At 47.4% G+C, this 24,241-nt stretch overlaps 1 protein-coding gene across 1 annotated transcript in view; it reads right to left on the bottom strand.

Moving 5' to 3' along the window:
• Positions 1–23,557, bottom strand: part of ALKBH3 (alkB homolog 3, alpha-ketoglutarate dependent dioxygenase) — a 60,602-nt gene extending 37,045 nt beyond the window's left edge. Inside the window, exons 1-7 of the mRNA XM_030885811.2 lie at positions 23,233–23,557; positions 21,381–21,546; positions 20,933–21,036; positions 15,387–15,421; positions 8,808–8,855; positions 7,364–7,467; positions 5,809–5,897 (exon numbers count right to left, since the gene is read on the bottom strand). Coding sequence (XP_030741671.1) covers positions 5,809–5,897; positions 7,364–7,467; positions 8,808–8,855; positions 15,387–15,421; positions 20,933–21,036; positions 21,381–21,459 — 459 coding nt within the window. The 5' untranslated portion in view covers positions 21,460–21,546; positions 23,233–23,557. The remainder of the gene's footprint in view (positions 1–5,808; positions 5,898–7,363; positions 7,468–8,807; positions 8,856–15,386; positions 15,422–20,932; positions 21,037–21,380; positions 21,547–23,232) is intronic.
• Positions 23,558–24,241: the final 684 nt, after the last annotated feature.

Raw genomic sequence — 24,241 nt, forward strand, 5'->3', positions numbered from 1 at the left:
TATGTATGGATTGTGATAAGAGTTGTATGAGCCCCTAATAAAATGATTTAAAAAAACCAAAGAGGTGCCTCTGGGGCTACGGTGAGAAAAGGGGGGCAAGTTGGTGGGACTCTGCTCAACTGTCCTGCTTTTCTCTGTTATCAATTGTGTTCAAATATAACTTCATTTGAGCAAGAACTGAAAGAAATTTAAAAACCTAAGATTAAGCTTGAGGCATTACTTCAATTTAAAAAGTAAACACACATGTAAGTCCCTCAATACACACACGTGAGTCCCTTTTTAAAACATGCAGTGAGTTGGGTTTTTCTTTGGCTTTTCATCCAAATGGGAGCCAATAGCCAACTCTCTCTCCTGTGGAACTGCTAGTGGGCTCCAATCACCAGTCTGTCAGCAATTCACTCACTGCCACCGAGTTGGTGCCAACTCACAGCAGCCCTACAGCACAGGGCAGAGCTGCCCCTGTGAGTTTCCAAGACTGTAACTCTTTACTGGGTCAAAAGCTCCATCTCTCCCACTGGGGGCAGCAGCCACGTGTGTAACCACGGCACCACCGTGGCTCCATAAGACGACTACTCCAAGAGGTGTTCATTCTGCCACCCAGTCTCTGAGTTTCCGAACTCTATCTGAGGCTAGTATATGCAGAGAACTTTTTCTATCATGCTAAACTAATTATGTGGATACTTTGTTTGATGTAATTATAAATTATTAGCTGCTTTGTCATGTGATGCTCTTAGACAGCATGTTAATGGCTTCACAATAAGCTGTGATCTACATATGCCATCATTTGTCCCAACAAGCCCCTGGGGTTTGCTATTAAGGGAGCCCAATGAGAACAATTTTATTTGGCTCAAAATTTTTCATTGACTGCTCACGGACTTAGTTTCTATCCCACCTTGAGCAAAATGTCCTAGTGAAAGCCCGGACTTTCCTCACTGAGAGCTTCAATTCTCTTCCACTTAGGGCAAGCAAGGTTGTAGCATCGGCCCATCGCAAGTTGGTGATGAGCCTTCCTCCCACCCTGAGGCCAGGCTCCTCTACAGTGAGGAGCTCAGCACAAAGCTTGGATCAGTATGGGGAACGGGTACCATCCTGATACACACCTGACCCAACTGCAAACCAAACAACACTCCCGGTTCTCTTTCCAGGAGAAAGACTCTTGGTCTGGGTACAGGTTCTGAATAAGCACAATAACGTATTTGGGATTTCCATTTCTTACAATGTCATCCATAATTTGTTATGCTCTACAGAGCAGAGTCAACGAAACACAGGTCAACATCTTTCTGGTGTTCTCTGCTCACAGCACACCTCCTCTGGTCTCACAGGGATTACCCATCCTCTCCGATTCGGCCTTGCATTTCTGGCAGGTCCCTGTTGGTGTGCTACTGTAACCGACATGCTTCAATATCCTCACCAAAACGTTACTGGTATGGAATATCCATGGGATTGTCTTCTTAAAATTCCACAATCTATTAGGTCATCTTTCTTTGGAATGGGCACACATAGGGATCTCTTCCAGTCGTCCGTGGGCCAGGTGGGCGTCTCCTGAGTTTCCAGGCAGGGATGAGTAAGAGCTTCCAGCATTGCATGTGTTCGTTGAAACAGTTCAATTGGTGTTCTGGCAAGTCCTGGAGCTCTGGCACCCATGCCTTCTGCGCAGTTGAACATCTTCCTTCGGAACCACGGTACCTGCTGGAACAGTTGAATATCAACTCTTTCTTCTGACTCTGTGTCCACCCTCCTGCTCTTCTTTGGAGGATTCCAGAACCTTCCATAGTACAACGGATGGCTTTCGTCTTCCGTTCTTGCACCTCGGGCATTGCCGAGCGTGTTCTTCCCGTTTGGTTTTCAAGTCCGAGATCTTTGCGCATCTCATTATCGTACGGCCCTGCCCCTTGTCTCCTGGAGCTGCCCTGTAACAGCTTCTGTTCCGTGTTTACTCACTTCCCCTTTCACTTTGGACAGGCGATGTTCCAGAGCAAGCTTCAGAGCTGCCTCTCCCACCCACCGCAGTCTTGTCTTCTTCGTGGCCTTGTGGCTTCCTCGTGGATGACGTCTTTGATGTCGTCCACAGCGTGCCGGTCTCCGGTCACTGACGTGCAGTGCACCAAAACTATCCTTGGGACGGTCTCTAAGCTCAGCTGGTAGACACTCGAGGTCGTATTTTGGTTCTTATGACTGGTTTCATTTTCTTCAGCTTCAGTATGAACTGGCACATGAACAACGGACAACCTGTTCCGGCGCTGACCCTGGCCATGTTCTGACCGGTGATAACGAGCATTCCCATCCTCTCTCTTCACAGATGTCGTCTGCCTGAATCCTGTGTATTCCGTCCAGGGAGGTTCACTGTTTAGTTGCCACTAATGCATTGAAAAAAAGACCTTTGCAAAGTCATCGGTCTTGCAAAACCCAATCTCGTGATTGTTTCTATCACAAAGGCCATATTTTCCAACCGCTGATCCTTCTTGGTTTCTAATTTCTCATTGCAAGCACAAGTATCAAAGCATTTTGATTATATGTTGAATCACTTTTAAAACCACTCAAAAGGTGGGTAACAAAACTTGTCATTTCTTCATCGTTGGCCTTGGTGTGTGATGCATACATTTGAATCTCAAAAACTCACTGCTGAGGAAGGGTGAACTGATCACAATGATCGACGCACAACCCTCCCCCCAGGGACGAACAACAGAAACGTGGGGGAGGGGGGACAGCGGTCGGTGTAAGATATGAAATAATAATAATTTATAATTTATCAGAGGGTCATGAGGGTGGAGGACGGGGGTAGGAAGGAAAAAAGAGGAGCTGATACCCAGGGCTCAAACAGAAAGGAAATGTTTAAAAAAGGATGAGGGCAACAGATGTACAAATATGCTTGATGCCATTGATACAGGGAATGTTATAATAAGAGGTGCTAAGAGTCCCCACTAAAACGGTTAGAAAAAAGAAAAAGAAAATGATGTATGAAGCCAGTCTCCTAGATTATGATCTATTTATCTCTGTAAGTTTGATAGTCTTCCATTTGGTACCCATATACGAATTATGGTTATGTCTTCTTATTCAATTAAAGCTTTCATAATTAAAAAGAGAAACAAACTTATATCCACTGAGTCCATTCGGACTCGCAGCGACCCGATGGACAGAACTGCCCCTAAGGGTCTCCATGACTGTCAGTCTTTACAAACGTAGAGAGCCTCTTCTTTCTCCTGAGGTACTGCTGATGGGTTTGAACTGCAGCCCTTGTCGTGAAAACCTCACCTCCTAACACACTATGCCACTTGTTATTTTGGTTACATACTGCCAAATCAGTTCCTACTCCTGGTGACCCAATGAAGAGCAGCATGAAACACTGGCCGGGTCTGTGCCATCTTTACCAGTGTCAATCCATCTCCTCCATCCCCTATTTCACTGCCCCTCTCCATTACCAAGCATGATGCCCTTTTCCAAGGGCTGGTCTCTCTTGAAAACATGTCTTGCTTCTGAGGAGCGTTCCAAGAGAGATCTGTTTACTCTTCTGGCACTCCACAGTATTTTCAATGTTCTATGCCAGCACCGTCATTCAAATGCATCCTTTCTTCTCCAGGCTTCCTGATTCAGTGTCCAGCTCTTACCTGTATGGGAGGCGGTTGAACACATCAATGGCTTGCGTCAAGGCTTGCCTTTCAACCCTTTCAAAAGGTCTTGTGCACCAGACTGGTCCAATGCAGTACACATTCAACGGCTTGACTGCTGCTTCCATGAGCACTGATTGTGGATCCGAGCAAAATGAATTCCTTGACAACTTCAATCTTTTCTTCTCTAGGTTTATGATGATGTGGTCTATTGGTCCAGTTGTGAGCACTCTGGTTCTCTTTACACTGAGTGAGAGCCCCTATTGGCAGGGGGCAGAGGAGGCTCTTCTGCTCCTGTCAAGAGAGACAGTCTCAGAAACCCACAGGGGCAGCTCGCTCCTGTCCCAGAGGGCGGCTAGTGGGAAGGGACTCCACGGCAGGGAGATAACCCTACGGAAGACTGCAGTCTTTGGTTTCATCAGCAAAGGCATTAAGTTCTCCTTCTTTGTCGTCAATAGGCCGATGCCAGTTCTTCCTCACTCAGTCCAGCTTCTTGAGCTATTTGCTCGGTATAAAGCTTGAATAGTGTGGTGAGAGGATCCAACCCCGACGCACCGCTTTCCTGCGTTTCAACCACGCAGTGTCCCCTTGTTCTGTTCCTGAGACAGCCTCTTGGTCTCTGCAGAGTTTCTGCATGAGCACGACAACAAAGGGTCCTGGGATTCCCATTCTTCTCAGTGCCATCCATAGTATGCCATGATCCTCAGTCCAATGAGTTTGCACAGCCAATAAAACACAGGTAAACATCTATTTACGACGTTCCGCTGCTCGTCATAACGTTGTCAGGGGCTAATCCTCTCAGAGTGGATGGCCTACTTCTTCTTCCTAGTTTGTTCTTAGACTGGAAGCTCCAAGGAGCCAGGTTCACCGGGGGTGACCCTGCTGGTATGTGAAATACCAGGGACAGAGTTTCCATAGCATCACATAAGCCACTGCAGTATAACAAAGTGGCAGACAAGTGGTAGTGTTCCCTGTAGAGGTATGGATATTATCGTATCATTGACTGGACTGGACTCAGGACCGATCTTAATATGTCCTCTTTGACAGTGAGTGTGCTGTCGGTCCTTTTCAGTGTGTCTTTCTCAGCAGAGCCGACTGTCTGACTATCTCAGCAAAATGACCAATATCCATCCACTCCAGTGAAGGCCTAGGCCAGCGGTTCTCAACCTGTGGGTCACAACCCCTTTGGGGTTGAATGACCCTTTCACAGGGGTCGCCCGATTCATAACTGTAGCAAAATGACAGTGATGAAGTAGCAACGACAATAATGTTATGGTTGGGGGTCACCACCACATGAGGAACTGTATGAAAGGGTCGCGGCGTGAGAAAGGTGGAGAACCACTGGCCTAGGGGATCTGCCTCCATCCGTGCCATTTATTTTTGACGAGGTCCAAATTTCCTAGAGTCATACTTCAAACATTCCACGTTCTGATTACTGATGGGTGTTTGCAGCTGTTTCTTCTCATTTTGAGTACCTTCCAACCTGCAGCCCTAAGCAAACTCCATTTTCTTCAAAGTTCCTTTTAATAAGGCTTAGCATTCTTTGCCAGAGGCAAGATTCCAAGGACTAAACAGGGAGCTATTTCTTGGACCTTGACTCCATCCTCTGGAAAGCTTAATTTATATTCTAGACTATCCCAGGCTGGTGTCATGGAAAATTTCAAAAACAAAAGACGCAATAGAAACAGACCCAAGCAAGGATAAGCTGGAAATCTGTGAGCTTCAGCCATAGAATGAATACAGAAGTCAACAGAAAACAACCGTTCCCTGTGTCCCCACAAATGGCAAAAGAGCCGAGGAGTGGAAAGAGACACTGTGACTTCATCAAAGTGAGCCGTCGAAGTGCCCTGGCCCCACCGCCAATGTGCATCAGGTGCGCGCACACAGGGCTACCGGCCAGAGAAGCTTGGTAGCAGGGAAGATTAGGGGAAATAATGGTTTTTAAAATGTTTCCTTTCTGAAATCTTACACTCGGTTTCTGATGCCTCTGCTTACAGTTGTTTGTCATCTTCTGGGCCCATCTATAGATTAAAAGCATGTACAGGATTAACAAGCACAAGGATCTCTGTGTTGCTCCAGAGGACCTTCTGAACTAGCAACCAGCATGCACCTCTGCTAGGTAATTGACAATTATCTTTATACCACTCCACATTCAGAACAGAGAGTCTATAAAACCATGCCCAGGGAGAATATCGCAACATACGTGAGGATTGGGTTCCATAGTGACTCTTGAGTAAGTGTAAGGAAGTTCTCCATACCAGGCGGTAAGTCTTGGTTGCTGATAAGTTATATCTGAGAAAGAAAATACAGGGCCTTTGAAATGAAATGCTAGTTACGGAGGACCTACTGAGTCTCAACGTTGTGCCTCACAGCATGCAAGAAGTCACCAGAAAGGCAAAGGAAGCTCACAATGGGCTCTGCCTTCACGAAGAACCTGGGGTTTGAGGAGCAGAATGGGCGAGAGCCCAGAGGACGAAAAGACAAGAGAAGCGCTGGGGCAGAGAAAGCCTTGGGTAAGACTGCGAGGAGACTTGCGTGGCTTGTTGGCATCGCTAATGACATAAGCAAAGGAGAAGGAGTCACCCCGGGCACAGCAGGGTCCAGTGAGGGAAGGTTCCAAAGCAGCAGGTGACTGGGTGTCTAATGTCGCATGCAGGAATTAGTGGCACAATGTCCAGGCCTAGAAACCAGACAAACTGCTCACCCTTGTGGTCCAATGCTGTACCACCACTTTTGATTTCAAATGAAGAAAAAAGCTCTGGCCAACTATAGCATCTAGCTGACTTCGGCCTTTGGCATCCAGACTTATCTAGGTGGGCTGATTCTCCCACAGTGGATGTCAGCATCTACCACGAGAGCAACTAGTCAGGGTGGCTAACAAGCACTGAAGGATCCGGGCGAAACAGGTGTTCTGTTAGGAGGTTACCGCGCATGATCTGATTGAATGATCACAACTACCGCATACTACGTAATCTGTTCATTAGTTCTATTGTACAGACTCCATGGCACCTCACAGAAAGAGCTACCTAACTGGAATTTGCTAAAAATGAGCCACCACAAAAAATTCCTATTGTGGAAATTATCGGGAGAAAGGTGCCCTACCCAAGCGGTCTCCTGGACTAATGTCAGAGTCACAGAAATGAAGCCTCTTTCTTCACAGAAAATTCCAGTTCACTCCTGAGCCGGAGAATTCTATGCTGGCACACAGCCGCCCTCCAGTGGCCATCTCTGGTATAACTGCTGTGGATGCCCACAGAGGAGCAGCTGCCAAGTCAGGTAAAAGCCGTGTTGTGTCACCATCCTTACACGGCCAGGAGCATGCAGACTTTGATGCTACAGAGACTAGCATGTCCCGGCGAAGGTAAAGTGAGAACCAAAGACCCCTCAGAAGGAGAGCAACCAAACATAGGGCACGCAGCATCAGACACATGAAGGCGCCCCAGCTTCCTATGAAGGAAGCCAAGTTGGCACCATTGGAACTAATAAAAGCAGCAAACTGAGACAGAGAAACGTCAACCACCACTCGACCAAACCAAGCTTTTTTTGAATCCCTGACGGCCACCTCCAGCACCCGATTCCTTCCATGTTCACTCTGATCCCTGCCCTGTCCACCTGCTGGCTCTGCCTGGATCCCCTACTCAGCCTCAGGGCCTCGCTGGGTTTGACACTTCTGCTTAAGACCAGTTGCGGTGAGAAAAATGCTGTGGGGCAGGGGGGGAGGGGCAGGCAATAACCCACTGTCCCAGAGACATACTCACCCTCTCGGATGCCGGTCCTCTGTTTCCAGGGAACATCCTGACAAAGCTGCTGCAGTATCCAGTCTGCTTCTTTCAGGTCCACAAAGCCAGGATACAAACACACCCTTTGAGACAGAAAGAGCCATTGTGAACCAAGGAACAGATAGGGTCGACTCTGTTAGAGCACCACGTTCACTTGAATGCTTCCTTTGTGGGTCCATGAGACCAGCAGACCACATTTCCCATGACAAGCAAGCCTATTCTCATCCCCCAGGTCACCATGCTCCTGATGGGAAATTCGCCCCTTTCATGTTAAGAGAAATCAGACAAGCAGAGGAGGATGAAAGGCATCGAGACGGCTTTTCTGTTGTGAAGCTAATCAAGGGATCGTCGTGCCGATGCTGCTCAGCTCGGCTCAGCTCTGGGACCTTGGACAAGTTACTTCTCGGAGCCTCGGCTTTCTCACCAGGAACATGAAGATGATCCCCACCTTACTGGGTTACTGTGAGAAGGAAATAAAATAACGAGCACCTGACCCCCACCCCCATCCCCAGGTGATTTTAACACTGCAGTCTCCTGAGACCCTGCGGATTCCAGGGAAAGCTGTCGATCATTCGATGACTGTATCAGAATAAGGGTGGTTCTTTCCATCATCCAGAACATGCTTATCTCAACAATGCCAAATTAGCTCCGACTGGTTTGGGATCACCATAAGAAGGGCTGTGGGACCCGATGGGACATTCTCTTGAGCCGCCCTGATGGTGGCAAACCCTCACGCTTTGATGGTGCATTTGGTTTTCTGAGAGTCATTTGGCACGCAGACTGGATAACAGTGGGATGAGACCACTACAACAACCCCTGAGGTTCTCGGAGGACTGGTAGGCTGGCTCCAACAGGAAGGTTCCGAGAAGGATTCTGAACAGCACCAACGACTAATGACAGGTTCTCAAGTCTGGTGGAACCAGAGTTAGGCTGTTAGATGATATGAAAGGTCTGGTACATTTGTTTTAAATGACTCAGAGTGACAATTAGTATATTTGTGTGTTAAGGCAAGCTTTCAAAATGTTCTTAAAACCATGGCTAATCCCAAATACATCCTTGGTATTGTCCTTCCTTTTCTAGAAATCCACCGGGATACAGCAAAAAAGGCCCACAGTGTAGAAATTGTGCCTGGACCCCACTCTGCTCATAGACTATTTGGCCCTCGGACAAAGGGCTCGATCTCTTCAGTTCTCAAGCACTCATCTGATAGACGGGGGAAGTACTAGTTACTCCACCTGACAGAGGGACGGAGGAAATGTTCGGAAGCTGAAAATGCCACACATAAAGGAATTCTTACCAAATTCTTGCTGCCCAACAATTCAGGGGGCAGAAGTTATCTACTTGAACTAAGGAAGCGAAACATTTGGGCGCTGGGCCTTAGTGGGTAAAGGATGCAGTCACTGTCTGCTCAGGAGTCACTCACCTGGATACGCCGGTGGGGGCGAAGCTGATTTCATGCACACCCTCCTTGCTAAGGAAACAAAAGAAACGGACGTTGAGTTAGTTTATTGTATCAACCTAGCCGAGAAACACATGTGGGGTTAATTGAAAGGTGGAGTGATAAATGGCTCAGTAAGCCTTGCCTTTCTAGTTCTCGGGTCTCTTGCTTTCTGATGATCGGACCAGGGTGTAGCTGCCTTAGCCCTTTCCCTGCTTCAGCTGGCAAGGCTCACTTCCTGCAAGACATCCGTGAGGAGAAGCCTCATGGACCTATCCTGATGCAGCCCTGGGTGCTGGAGCAGCTGTGTGGAGACCCCTGCCACTGCTGAGATGCTTACATGTTCACTGACTCGGCTTTCCTCCTGCAGTCAGCATCATTGCGTGTGTTTTGTGAGATGGAGGAGGACTTTGTGGTTTGGTGTTGGACATATAGGTTAATGGGTTAACGTTGGATTTGTGGGCTTGGGCAGCACTGGGTTGGGATGTTTTCTTGATGCACACTTAACCTTTATATAAAACTCTCTTATACATGAGTTTCTGTGAATTAGTTTCTCTAAAGTACCCAGACTAACACAGACGTGTTTGTGCGATGTAAAGCAATGTATCCTTTTGTCCTTCTGAGTTTCCAAAATTCTAGCTCAACTTAACTGAGCTGCTATGATGGAGCAGACTGAGCAGAGCGAGCACTTCCATCGTGACGTAATGGTAAGAAGCCATGCGAACAGAACCCTGACCACGGAGATGTGGAATGGTATAAATGAACGCTGCCCTTTTCTACATTGTCCACAACTTGGTTTGGTATGATCCAGAAACCCATTGCGTACAGGGGGAACAGGCAGAGCACCGTGTTGGAGACTGTGGGATGAAGGGTGAATTTAACAAACAGTAAATAAATCTCAGGGCTCTTGACTTCCACTGTTTTCACACGTGTCCAGTGAGGTTCCACATTGGGCTAAAGTACTTTGATGGCTCCCCATCAAACCCAGAGTGCTGTATTCTAGGTCCTGGTGGTCCAGCTCTATCTCCCGACAGTTTCTACCAATTCTCTCCTCCAGCAACTATAGGCTGCATGGCATCTTCCACAAATGGCACCAGGGCTCTAACTGCACACACTGCACACACTGCCACGGCTTCCCACGTGCTGGAATGCCTTCCTGCTACCCAGTATTCCCAACTTTGACCTAGTAGAAAACTCATGCAGACCTCAAAACCTCAGCATGACCTTCTCTCAGTCTTGCCTGACCTTTAATGTGATGAAAGACTGGCAATCACCTTGCCCCCGCGTGCCACCAGTGGGCCTACTGTTTCACAATGTATCTACTGACATCTACTAGTAGGCTGTGGACTTGAGTCACAGTGACCCTGTAGGAGAGGGTAGAACGGGCCCTGTGAGTTCCCGAGACTGTAACTGGCTATGAGAGTAGAAAGCCCCTTTCAGCCAAGAAGCTGCTAGTGGTTTCCAACTGCCAGCCAACCTGGTGGATCGCAGCCCAATGCACAAGCACTGCACTGCTAAGGTCACTATGAGTCAGTATTGACGCAATGGCAGTGAGTTTGGCTTTTTTCTGTTTTGGTTATTATTCTGTTTGCCAGTACCCAGCACCTAATAGACAAGCAATGAAAGCCGACTGGAGGTCATCAGATCTGAGGAACTGTGGGTCCTGAGCAGCGGGGTTAGGCCCCTGATGAGAACAAGGAGACAAACTGGACATGGGTGTCGCCAAGACCACGGTGTCGAGACCTGAGCAGAGCAGTCCCGAGAACTAGACAAGTGACCCCTTTCACACTGCCTTGGTTAGGGCAGATATGTGTAGCCTCTGCGGGAGATATGTCTCTGTGAGGAAAGTGGCGGAATATACTGCCATAAATATGTACCACATATTAATGTATACACTGGAAGCATCAAGAGGAGATGGAAAGAATACGGAGTCACTGTACCAAAAAGCACGAGTTGACATTCAACCATTTCGGGAGGTAGCGTGTGAGCAAGAACTAAGAGTGCTGAAGGAAGGAGTTCAAGCTGCACCGAAAGCATCAGCCAAAAACAAGGCTCCAGGAACTGATGGAATAGCAATGGAAATGTTTCAAGGAGCTGATGAAGCTCTGGAATCACTCACTAGTCCATGCCAGGAAATTTGGAAGACAGCTATATGGCCAACTGACTGGAAGGTATTCATATTTGTGCTCATTCCAAACAACAGTGACCCAACAGAAGGCTTAAACTGTCGAACAATGTCATTGAAATCAAAAGCAAGTGAAATTTTGCTGAGACAGACTTTGGGCCTCTACCCAAGTCCTCCCTCAATGCAAGAACACTTTGTTCTAATAGCCTGGCATTCCGTGATGCTCACCTTCCTGAGACGATCACTGAAGACAAAGTGGGCACATAAGCAAATGTGGTGAAGAAAGCTGCTGGTGCCTGGCTATTAAAAGATATAGCATCGGGGGTCTTAAAGGCTAGAAGTTAAACAAACAGCCATCTAGCAGGGAAACAAAAAAGCCCACAAGGAAGAAGCATACCAGCCTGTGTGACTAGGAGGTGTCGATGGGGATCAGGTATCAGAAGATCCCAAACAATTATATTGAGGTAAACAAGGGGGGTCAGAGTGGAGACCCAAAGTCCATCTGTAGACAACTGGACATCCCATCACAGAAGGGTCACAAGGAAGAGAAAATCCAGTCAGGGAGCAGTATAACACCAAGGAAACATACAACATGCCTCCAGTTCTTTAATGCTTCCCCCCACCCCCGCCCATTTATCATGACCCCAGTTCTACCTTATAAATCCTGCTAGACAGGATTTTGTACATTGGTACAGGTAAGAGCTCTCAACACATGGAATCCACGACAGATAAACCCCTCAGGAACAGTGATACCATGAGGGTAGGGGGAAGGTCGGGGGAGAAGAGGGAAAAGGTGGGGAAATGACCGCAATGATCAAGGAAAAACCCCTCCCCCCCCCCCCAGGGGGATGAATAGCAGAAATGTGGGTGAAGGGAGACAGATGATGTAAAATACAAAAATAATAACAATTAATAGATGATTTATCAAGGGGTCACACAGGTGGGAGGGTGGAGGCGGGAGGATAAAAAAGAGGAGCTGATACCAAGGACTCAAGTACAAAAACAATGTTTTGAAAAGGGTGATGCAACATATGTACAAGTGTAATCGATACAATGGATGTATGGATTGTTATAAGAGCTGTAAGAGGCCCCAATAAAATTATTTATTAAAAAGAAAGAAAAAATTTGCTGAAGATTATTCAGCAACAGTTGCAGTAGTACATTGGCAGGGAACTGCCAGAGGTTCGGACCAAATTCAGAAGAGGCCGTGGAAAAAAGGATATCATTGCTAATGTAAGCTGGATCCTGGTTGGAGGCAGAGAATACCAGAAAGATGCTTACTTGTGTTTGGCTGACTATGGAAAGGCATTCGGCTGCATGGCCCATAACAGACTATGGATAGCCTCATGGAGAACGGGAATCTCAGAACACTACACTGTGCTCAGGCAGAACCAGTGCACGGATCGAGAAACAGGTGTTGAAAAGCGGGGATGTTACTTCCACGACTAAGGTGCTGGATGTGTTGTCAGGAGAGATCAGTCCCTGGAAGAGGACACCATGCTTGGTGAAGTAGCAAGACAGTGAAAAGGAGGAAGACCATTGACAAGACGGGCAGATACCACAGCGGCAGCATCGATGGGCCACTCACCAAACATGAGAACAATTGTGCGGATGGCACAGGACCAGGCCGTCTCAGTCAATTGTACATAGTACAACTGTTGTGCAGGAGTTGGAACTGACTTGCTGGCACCTAACACCGCATGCATGCACGCACGCACGCACGCACGCACGCACGCATGCCCCGGCAGCACAGTGGTTATGCCTCGGGCTTAGATCTGCAAGGTCAGCAGCTCACGGGAGAAAGACGTGGGTCTCCACTCCCATAAGAGTCACAGCCTCGGAAACCCACAGAGGGCACTTCTACCCTGTCCTGTAAGGTCGCTGAGGGTCCGAACTGACTGGATGGCAGTGAATTTGGAGTTTTTGAGTATATATAAAATAAATAAATGAGTTGCCTATAAATTTCCCCAAAGTTCACAATGTTTCAATGTGATATATATTTGGGGTCACAGTTATAAATTGGCTCGCTTTTAATGTGGGGATCATCCCTGACTATTAAGTAGGAGGAATAAAAATAATATAGTTAAATTTATTTCGAGAGACCCTTTAACTAAGTCTTAAATAGGACAAACTCAAGAGAAAGATAAATCACCTCCTGAGGTCGTAATGATGTCCACAGAGCCAAGGCCACGCCGCTAGTTACAGAGCACGGGAAAGCAAGCCATGAGGACTGGGGCAGACCAGTGCATCGTGATCACGGGCGGCACCGGGGAAGCGAGAGAGGCACTGTGGCTCAGACACTCGCCCCAGTAGCACAGTTAGCATTAGATTTAACAAACACTAGGGCCAAGTAGGAATGGGTTCTGTCTCATTTCTCACAAACTCACAATTGCCCACTTTTCCAATTTGACTACACCACCTGTACCTTCTAAAGGGTTTTAATTCTCTTTACCACCAATGGAGGCAATGCCACACTGGTACTTGTGAAACAATTAAAGACTACTAGATGTACACTGCGCATTCAATTACTATGTAGTCCCAACTCCTACATTTGCAGGCAAGGAAGCAGAAGTCCAGAGAGATGGTGATAACTTATCATCCAAGGACGGGTTACACAGCTAGCCAGTGGCAGGAACAACACTAAGTATCCTCTTTCAAAGAACACTGTTTGAAAACAAAAAAATGTGTTCAAAGATATACAAGCCAATCCGCAAACAGCCATCCATCACAGCGGATGGCTCATGGACGATGATGTGCACGTGACGCTGGGCTGGTCAACATGCTTCCACTGAGGATTTTCCCCCAGTCGATGGAAACTGACGCGCAGAAAAAGAGGAGGGATAGCATTGCTCGCAAGTTCTGAACAAGAACATTTTAGACACAGCTCAGTATAAAAGGAGTGTTGACCATTGTTAAAATTGCTCTGGAACAACCATGTGGGTTTAATACACGGACTGTGAGCTTTCCAAACTTCGAGCAGCTTTTACAAGCACTGCTAGTTGTGGTGTGTTGGACTGATTTTATGTGGCCTCTCTTGCAATGGTCATGTGACTCCCACCAAATGTTTGGGTAAGAATAGGCAAATAAGGTGCTTGTGACCTACCAAGGGGGCTGAACAGCTTGTTGATGATGCTAATAAGGTGCACAGCACCCTTGTGCAGATGGGACCATGCAAATAAGGCTTATGAACCCTAAAGAGGAGATTGGGGAGATCCGCCATCCTCCTAGGTTTAAAATGAGCCACCCCAGAGGGAGGAGCAGGGGAATCCTGAGCCTCGGGAGCTGGGAGTGGAGCATGTGCTTGGCCAGGGGTTCCCTGCCGAGAACCTCCTAGACTCAGAAGACAGAGAAGGAGCTAACGCACCAGCGATGGATGGCGCATGATGGTGCAGAGCCAGGACACCTGGGTGAGAAGGTCCTGGGTGAGAAGGTCCTTCTGGCCCGTGGCACATGGTGGTTACAGTGAATGAGGGGTGGCTTCCTGAAGAAGAGGGGTGCCCCAGGCACTTAGCAGGCCAAAGAGCTAGCTTTGCAACACTAATCTAAACAGAGGCCAGGCCAGGGAGCTGAGGGTCAAAGAAAGCCCCACCTGTGGGCACAGCTGAAAAGAGGCTGTCTTGATGGAAGAACTTTATCCTGCATCATTTCTGATCCTGAATGGTAGCCTGCCACTTCCCTGACCAGACCCACAATCACGAGAATGGTCTGGAAGTTCTGCATGGCCACTACACCAAATTACCGTGGCCAGAAGAGTAGTAGTATGGAGGCGGGAGGGATGACTGCATCAAATGTGGTAGAAAGGAAGGTAGGAGAGACGAGATACGTCTGACCTCCATTCACAGGAAGCTGCATTTGGGTCTATATTCATAAGGGATATTTGTCTGTAATTGGTGTTTCTTGCAGTATCTTTATCTGGCTTTGGTGTTGGGGAAATGCTGACCTTATATAAGGAATGGGTGAGGGAAGTGTGCCTCCTCCCTCTTCACGGGGCTGATGCTAACGGTGAATCTCCCTCCTCCTTGAGAAGTTGGCCCAGGAAGTCAGACGCTGCTGCTGCACCCTGCTTACACTAGTACAGCAGTACTCGCAACGCTTCTTCCCATAGAGCCACACCTCAGTGTCTCTGGGAACACGCTCCTCGGCCTTGCTTTACTGAGGTCAGGAGATGCTTCCGCTGACTACATGCAGACACAAGGGAAACAGGGCCAGGGGACCTACACCAGGGCTGACGTTCACTGTTCGGAGATCGTGCATTTTCCACAGCACCAATTGGCAGGGGCAGACAGGCTTCTCCCAAGCCCATGTTTATAGACAGCTGAGATAGGAACTGCCCAGCCTAAAATGTAGACACTCATTGAGCCACTATCTTTTCGGATGGAAAACCCGGGCTGGGGGAAGATCCAGGATCTCCGTTTCGCCTTGAGTGGTATGTTACTTACTCAATCACCCGCGGCTCCGGGGCTCTGCGCACAACCTGAAAGGAAACAGGCAGACCTCACTGTTGGAAAGATATCGAATTCCTGGGGAGACTTACCTCCAGAATCGGGTTACCATATCCTCCTGTTTCTGGTCCGGTTTTAAATTTTTAAAAAATCTTTTTATGCCCAGCTGACCCTACCAGAGACCCCTAATTCTACTTGCCTTCTGAGTGCCGCACCCTTGCTAGAGAACAGTGAGAACGGATCCAAGGAGAACTCATCCGCTTGCCTGGCAGCTCTGGAAAAACCTTCTTTATAGGAGATTTAAAATAATAATAATAGGAGGTTTTGATAATCATTAACACAATCGTTACCACAGCAAGATACTGGATTTTTAGCTCCCCATTCCCCGGGCGTCCCCAGGTTATTAAAAACAGACTAAACAAACTACACAGAGAGACTGGAGAAGAAATACAAAATCTCAACAGGCTGGCTTCAGGGGTAAATTCCACCAAGCACTTAAAGAACTCACACCAAGTCTTCTCAGACTCTTTTGAAAACTAGAAGAGGAATCTCTTCCTAACCCATCCTGGGGCAGCATGCCCCTTACACCAAAGACAGATAAAGGTTCTATAACAAAGAAAGCAACAAACCGCTACCTTCGGGAATAAGCATTTTTTTATTAAATACTTTTATTGGGGGCTCTTACATCTCTTATCACAATCCATACATTCATCCGTTGTGTCAAGCACATTTGTGCATATGTTGCCATCATCATCTTCAAAGCATTTTCTTTCTACTTGAGCCCTTGGTATCAGCTCCTCATTTCCCCCCTCCCTCCCTCATGAGAACAAGCATTTTTTAAAAGCCAAACTCACTGTCACCAGGTCAGTTCACACTCATGGAGTCCCTATAAGACAGTGGAACTGCCACTGGTTACAGATATGTATGCATATGGATGATATGTATAAATCATTTTATTGGGGGCTCGTACAGCTTTTATCACAATCCATCCATCCATCCATTGTGTGAGACTAAGTCTTTACGGGAGAAGAACGCCTCATCTTTCTCCTGCAAGGCAACTGTTGGTTTCAAACTGCTGATCCTGTGGTTAACAGCCCAACTCACCTGGCTCAGTGTTCCACCAAGGCTCCTTATTCCTTATGAATACAGACCCCAAGCCTTCAGGGAAGTATTGAAAAACCAAAACACACGCGAAAGGATTATGTGAGCAAATGAGATCTAACATGAAAATATAAAGGTGGTTCAAAATAAGAAAATCAACCAATTGATATCGAGGGGTATTTGATAAAATCCAAAATATGTTCATTATAATAACACTCGACAACTAGGAATAAAAGGGAACTGCAACAGAATGAGCATGTATGACCATCCCATCCAATGGAGAACTGAAAAATTCTCCCCTAAGCACAGAAATCAGAGGTTACCTGCTTTGACCATTGCTAGTCAACACCATTCTGGAAATCCTGTTGATTTACAGGAAGTCAGTTCCGAGCAGAGCACCCCTCAGGACAGCAGAACAAAACGCTGCCTGCTCCTCCTGAGCCGCCCTCACCATCGTGGCTGTCTGAGCTCACGGCTGCAGCAGCCGCGTCACCCTCTCACTGAATGTCTTCCTGGTTTCCACCGACCCTTACCTTACCACGCGTGACACGCTTCTCCACTAACGGGTCCACAACAGCATGCCCTAGGTATGTAGAGCTGAAGTCCCATTGCCCTCACTCCTGAGAAGCATTCGGGTTGTACTCCTTTCAGGTAGATCTGTTGGCTCTTCTGGTATAGTCAGTCGTTTTCACCGACACCACAGTTCAAAGGTGTCACTCGTTCTTCTGCCTTTCTTATTCCCTTTCCAGTCTGTGCCAGCACATGTGGCAGTCAGAGAGATCACGGCGGGCGGGCACACCTCAGTCCTCAAAGTGACGTCTCTGCTTTTCAACAACCTTTGGCAACAGACCTAGACAATGCAAACTGTCATTTTGATTTCTTGACTGCGGATTCCATGAGCATCGGTTGTGGATCCAAATACAAGGGAGTCCTTGCTAGTTTCAATATTTTCTCAGAATATTTAGCATGATGTTGCTTATTGGTCCAGTCCTGAGGATCTTTGTCCTATGTTGAGGTTAACCCATGCCGTCTCTGATACTCAGCAGCATGTGCTTCAAGCCTTTCTTTACTTTCGGCCAGCAAGATTGGGTTCGGCCAGCATTTCAGAGATAGTTAACGAGTTTTCCTCCAATCCTGATGCCAAGTTCTCCTTCATATAGTCCACCTTCTCAGGTGATGTGCTCAGCATACTGGTGGAATAAAACTATTTCTATTTGTAGATGACATGGCCTCACATAGAAAAAGTCTCAAAGAAACCACAAGGAAGCTCCTAAAGCGAATCAATGGATTCTGCGACGCTGCAGGGTCTAAGATCAACCCAAAATCAACTACTTCTATACAGCAAACAAGATAGCAAGAAAACGAACAAATAATTACACCACAATAGCATCTGAAAGTACTAAATAGGTAGAAGCAAACTTAACCAGGCAGGTAAACGGCTTGTACCGTACAAATGATAAAACAATACTTAAGAAAATCCAAGAAGCCTGCAGCCTTCAGCATGAAAACCAAAATCCTCACAATTGGACCAACAGACAACATCATGATGAACAGAGAGAAGCCTGAAGCTGTCAGGGAATCCATCTTGCTTGGATCCACAGTCAGTGCCAGGGAAGCAGCGGTCAAGAGACCAATGACATAGTCCACTGCTTCCATTTCTTCATGTGCACATGACAGTCGGACACTGAATAAGGAAGACGGAAGGATTAATCAATCTGAATGATGGTGTTGGTAGCAAATAAGGAAGGTCCCATGGACTGCCGGAAGAACAAACACCTGTCTCAGAAGAAGAACCGCCACCATGTGCCTCACACGTTTGGCTATCACACTTGGCAAAGCGTCAGCAAAAAGCGGTTGGCGTCTTAGGTATGGCACCAAAAGTGACTACCAACAGGGCTGCATCAGAATGGACTTTGGTTCACCAAGGGCTTCATCCAGAAAGTGAACAGACAACCAACAGAAAGGGTGGAAATATGTGGTAAACATTTGTCTGATAACATTTCAATATCCAGGATATATAAACAACTCCCATAACTCAACAAGACGGTAGTTCAATGAAAAAATGGACAATGGGCTTGAATAGCTATTTCTCCAGAGGAGATCTATAAACGACCAAGAGCCACATGCAAAGAAGCTCAATGTCACTGGTGATTAGGACAATGCAAATGGAAACCAGAGGCTACCACTCTCCTAGATGGCTCTTGAGGAGCCCTGGTAGCACAGAGGTCACGAGTTGCACTGCTAACTGCAGGGGCAGCAGTCTGAAAACCCCAGCTGCTCCACAGGAGAAGGACGGGATCTGTTCTATTACCATAAACAGCTCTCGTCTTGAAGACTCTCAGGGGCAGTTTTACCCTGTGCTGCAGGGCTACTCTGAGCGGGCATGGGTCCAGTGGTAGTGAAGACCGCCCTGACGAGAGAAACAGACGGTACCAGCATTGGGGCTGTAGACACAGGAACCTGCAGCCGCTGCTGATGGGAATGATGAACGGCACAGGCACTTTGGAAAACAGTGGCCAGGGTCTCACAATGTTGAACACAGAATGAGACCCAGCAATTCTACTCACAGTAGGCACCCCAAAGACACAAAAACAGGAACTCAGAAACTTGTACACCGGTGCTTATTACAATACTATTTGTAATAAGCAAAAGGTAGAAGCAATTCAACAGATGACCGAATCAATGAAATGTGGTACATCAACACACGATCATTATTCAGCCACAAAAATATTCAAAGCCCATACATGGTCTGACATGGAGGAGACTTAAAAGCAAGAAGCTGAGTGAAAGAACTCAGCTACAAGAGGACAAATACTGTGGGATCTCACTCATCTGAACCATCGAGAATAGGCGAGTGCAGGGGAGAAGAGAACGAAGAATTTCTGCCCGAGGAGTTTCCCCCTGGCGGGCTGAAACACTTTGGAAACAGGCAGAGGGGATGACTACGCATGTCACAGATGTACACTTCCGAGGTTCAAACGGCAAATGCTGGGTGATAGATATTTTATCACAATAAAATTAGTAAAACAAAACAAAAAAAGGCACATCATCAAGGATACCGTGCATCTTTCTTTGCAGAAAAAAAAATGCTAAAAAGCAGCAGGCATTTTGTAAAAAATTCCAACCCAATCCCAGAGAGGTCCGCTGTGCTAGCACTGAAGACAGCATGGTTTCAGGGCTGGAAGAGCGCGGAGGGCCGAGGTCCATGGTCCTCCGGGACAGCCTCTGGCCTACAAAGCAGGACGAATACACAATGACGTAGACTGGGGGCGGGTTACAAGAAATTCTCCGGCATACTAAGGAACTGGTCCTTCACATTTCATTACCGTGAAAGGCACCCCACTCTCCTATTTATTAGTGAATGCACTCAGTCACCTAGTGGTATATTAGGGAGCCCTGGTGCAGTAGTTGTTATACATTGGGCTGCTAACTGCAAGGTCGGCAGTTCAAAACCACAAGCCGCTCCTTGGAAGAAAGACAGAGCTTTCTACTCCCATTAAGAGCTGCAGCCTCGATAAACAAGCGGCCATCTAGCTGAGAAAGAACAAAGCCCGCATGGAAGAAGCATACCAGCCTGTGTGATCATGAGGTGTTCAAGGGATCAGGCATCAAAGAACAAAAAATCATATTATCGTGAATGAGGGGGAGTGTGGAGTGAAGACCCAAAGTCCAGAAGGGCCGTGGGAAGGAGACAAGTCACAGTGGAGCAACGATGAAACATACAACTGTCCTCTACTTTTTTAATGTTTCCTCACCACCATTATCATGATCCCAATTCTACCTTACAAAGCCAGTTAGACCAGAGGACATATACTGGTACAGATCAGAGCTGGAAACACAGGAAATCCAGGACAGATAAACCCTCAGGACCAATAATGAGAGTAGTGATACCAGGAGGGGAAGGGAAAGGTGGGGGAGAAAGGGAAACCAATTATAATGATCTACATATAACTCCGTCACTGGAGGGCGGACCACAGAAAAGTGGGTGAAGGAAGACATCGGTCAGTGTAAGACATGGTAAAATAATAGTAATTTTAAAAGTATCAAGGATTCGTGAGGGAGGCTGGGGAGGGAGGGAAAAAAATGAGTTGCTGATACCAAAGGCTCCAGTAGAAAGCAAATGTTTTGAGAATGATGATGGCAACAGATGTACAAATGTGCTTGACACAGCGGATGTATGCATAGATTGTGATGAGTTGTACGAGCCCCCAATGAAATGATAAAAAAAGTTGTATGAGCCCCCAATAAAATGATAAATATATATAGATATAATTTTTTTTTTTAAGAGTTGCAGTCTCAGAACCTTACAGGGGCAGTTCTACCTTGTCCTGTAGGGTCACTATGAGTCAGCATGGACTCACTACTGAGTGGAATGTTGACTATGTGAACAGAGCTTTTTAAAGTCAACCCTTGTCACTGTTGAAGAAGAAGCAAGAGTTTACCTGCTGGGGCTCTGTGAACACAAACTCCCCGTCAGACAGGTGAGGTTCCTGGGTCCTCCAGGTCTGACTCGGCCTCTGGTGGAGATGACTCTTAGCAGTGGCAGCTGAAGAAAGAGAGACAACAGTCTCAAACCAGGGCAAAGTTGCCTTGCATCACCTTCTATTGAATTCACCCAGGGATAAACTAGGGCATGTCGGTAAAGCGAACAGAAGACCTTCACATACATACACACACACACACACACACACACACAGAGGGATTTGAGGGTAAGAACTAAAAATGAAGAACATTAAGATCCAACCTTAGATTATGATCCACAAAAACCAAAACACTGACCTTGTTTTAAACAAGCCCTTGAACATCAATTGAAGTGGGAGTGTAGTCTAAACCACCGCATCTATAGCTGACAAAGAGGGTGGTGGTAACAGACACCGCAGAGATCCTTACCGGGTGGGGCCCTGGCCTGGCTCTTCACAGGCCCGGCCCAGGCTCCCTGCACTCGGGCGCGTTGTCTTTTGTTCTCCATCTTGACTGAAGGCTTTTTTTTAAAAAGGCTTCTGTTCTTGACTTTCAGAAGATTTCATTCCAGATGCTCAAGCAACCAAATGCTGTTCTAAAAACAAGAAGGGGGGACAGGGGGAGGGGTTGTAGTCTGGGCTGTGCCCTTGGATGACTATGTCAATGGATTCCACTCACAGCAACCCAGCAAGACAGACTGGGGCCACCCCTGGCTGTGAGTCGAATCAACTCCAGGACAACGTTGAGGATTGCTGGTCCTTTTTCATCTTGACAGAAGTAAATTCCTAGGTCTTTGCTTCTGTGGAGTGGCTGGTGGATTTAAACCACTAACCTTTCAGCTGGCAGCTGAGCACCTAGCCGTTGTGCCGCCAGGTATCTCAGAGCTTGGACTATGAGCAAGTGATTATAACCTTTGAGACAGAAGAGATGGCTCAGTAGTAACCCAGAGCTACTATGCAAATTCAATTTCTGTCATCACAGGATCTCAATGGAAGTCACCGTCGTTAATGTTCAGCTTTTGTAATCATATCACTTAACCTCCCTTTCTTTTACAAGAATGTGCGTATTAAAAAATTCCAAAGCCAGAGTCTACATTAAGCCACATTACTCTATTAGTGCCCCAGAGCCTAAGGCCCCCAAACACTCCCACTGTCACCTCTCAGGTCTCTGAAACACAGCGTACAACTTACAGCTCGGTTTTAAAGTGAATTTTCATATTAATATCCATATTTTATCAGCTAGCTACATCAAATGTCCCTGACAGCTTAGCACATTCATCCTCAACATCCAGGAAACATGATTTGGGGTAGACACAAGCATATTTTTATAAAAAGCAGTACAGGAGATGATGTGCATGGATGTATGGGGACCAGTAAGTTAAATGGCGGACGCAAAGTCACAGAGGAAATTAATAGCACGTAGGTTAACATTCAAATTTTATTAGATGCCCAAACCAAACAGCCAGGATGCCATTGGGCCCATGCTGACTCAAAGCTACCCCACAGGAGAACTGCCCTGTGAGTTTCCCACGGTAATCACTGACACAAGTAGACGGTTCCTCGCTCTCCCAAGGAGCAGCTGGTGGTTTTGAACTGCTGACCTTGCAGTCGGATGCATAACCACTATGCTGCCAGGGCTCCTGGATTAGATGCCAGTCTTTGGTTACTGAAAAACCCACCTCTTAAGCACAGTAAAACTAATGTGACATCTTTGTCAATGAAAACTCAGCCCAGAGCAAGCTCAGAAGCATGCACAACTGCAAAAGTAAACAAAGCTGGATGGCTCTGGCCACGTGTTCTGAATTTCTGACCCATTTCTTAATGGGTCTGGTTTCAGGAAGCTGTACACCTCAAGTTCTCAAACACAAGTAACTCATTTGATAGCTTATTCACTCTAACTACCCCTGAGCCTCATCTTCAGGTCTTCAGGCTCAGTCAAGTTGAGCTGAATTCAAGGCGAATATGTTTAACAAAGTCCCCAGGTGATATGCAATTCCTCTCCTTTCATAAATGAGGACATGCTGTCATCTGCCCAAGAGGTCATGACAGAATCAAGTTAACAATCCCCCAGTCACATGGATGTGGGGAGGAGGCCTGATAGCCACTTTCTCTCAGCCACCACCTTAAACGTTTACCAGTACCCTTAGCTAGAGTCCCCAAAGCACTATGACCTGCTCACCTCCCTGTTCCATTCACAGAGATGCAGTATGGGCTCACATCAACCTCCTACTCCCAAATAGTTTTCTGCCAGGCTTTTTGAAAATACAGACTCAGTGTCTCACCTGCACCTTGAATGTGTGAAGTTCTGGACCTGTTCTTTCACTCCAACCTTCACCCTGGGATTTTTTAGCCAGATAAAAGTTTGGCAACCCTCCTCAAAACCAAGTGCACTGCCACCGAGTGGATTCTGACTCACAGTGAGCCAACGGGATAGAACTCTCCTCAGGGGTTTCCAAGACGGTGACTCCTAGCGGGAGTAGAAAGCCTCATTTTTCGAATCCAGAAGGTTGGTAGTTTCCAACCACTGAGCCTGCGTTTCGCAGCTCAACACGTAACCAATACGCCACCAGGACTCCCTTGGGAATCCTACTGTTTAGTGCCACCCAGTCGGCTCAGACCCATAGCGACCCTATCTATTTACAACAGAACGAACCACCACCCATCCTGCGCCATCTTCACAACGGTTCTTCTGTGTGAGCCCATTGTTGCGGCCACTGGGTCAATGCATCTCGTGGAGACCCTTCCTCTTTTTCCGCCGCCCCCTCTACTTTCCTTTGGGAACCCCGCTGCATTACACACAACCAGGGCTGGCTTTCAAAGGAGATGTCCCTTCTCAGCCGCGCAGCCGGAAGCAAACGACAGCAACTTTCTGAATCTCCGTCTCAGCCTCCGCCAACGGGAACTCCCCCTGCCTCCGACCGAGGTATCCACGAAGCGAGTAACACGGGCGAAGGTCTCGTCCTCCGTCCGGGTGGCGCCGCCTTCTTCTAATGTGACCTTTACCTCTCCCAGGGGAGCCGTCTGCCCCCTTAACGACTCACAGTCCCGCACACTACCAGGATCAACCCTCCTACGGAACCGCCACGGCCAGTCGGCTCGGCGGCCGAGGGGCAGTTTCAGTGCTGACGGCCCGAGAGCCCCGCGATAGTGTCCGGGCTGTCCCGTCACCCCGACCGCCCGGCTGTCCTGTCACCCCTTTAGGGGGTCCGGGCTGTCCCTTTATCCCAATAGGGGGTCCGGGCTGTCCCTTTACCCCGATAAGGGGCCCGGGCTGTCCCGTCACCCCGACCG

Source organism: Echinops telfairi, unplaced genomic scaffold, assembly GCF_000313985.2.
Source record: "Echinops telfairi isolate 266 unplaced genomic scaffold, ASM31398v2 ScPeMD7_60;HRSCAF=208, whole genome shotgun sequence".
Taxonomy (NCBI): domain Eukaryota; kingdom Metazoa; phylum Chordata; class Mammalia; order Afrosoricida; family Tenrecidae; genus Echinops; species Echinops telfairi.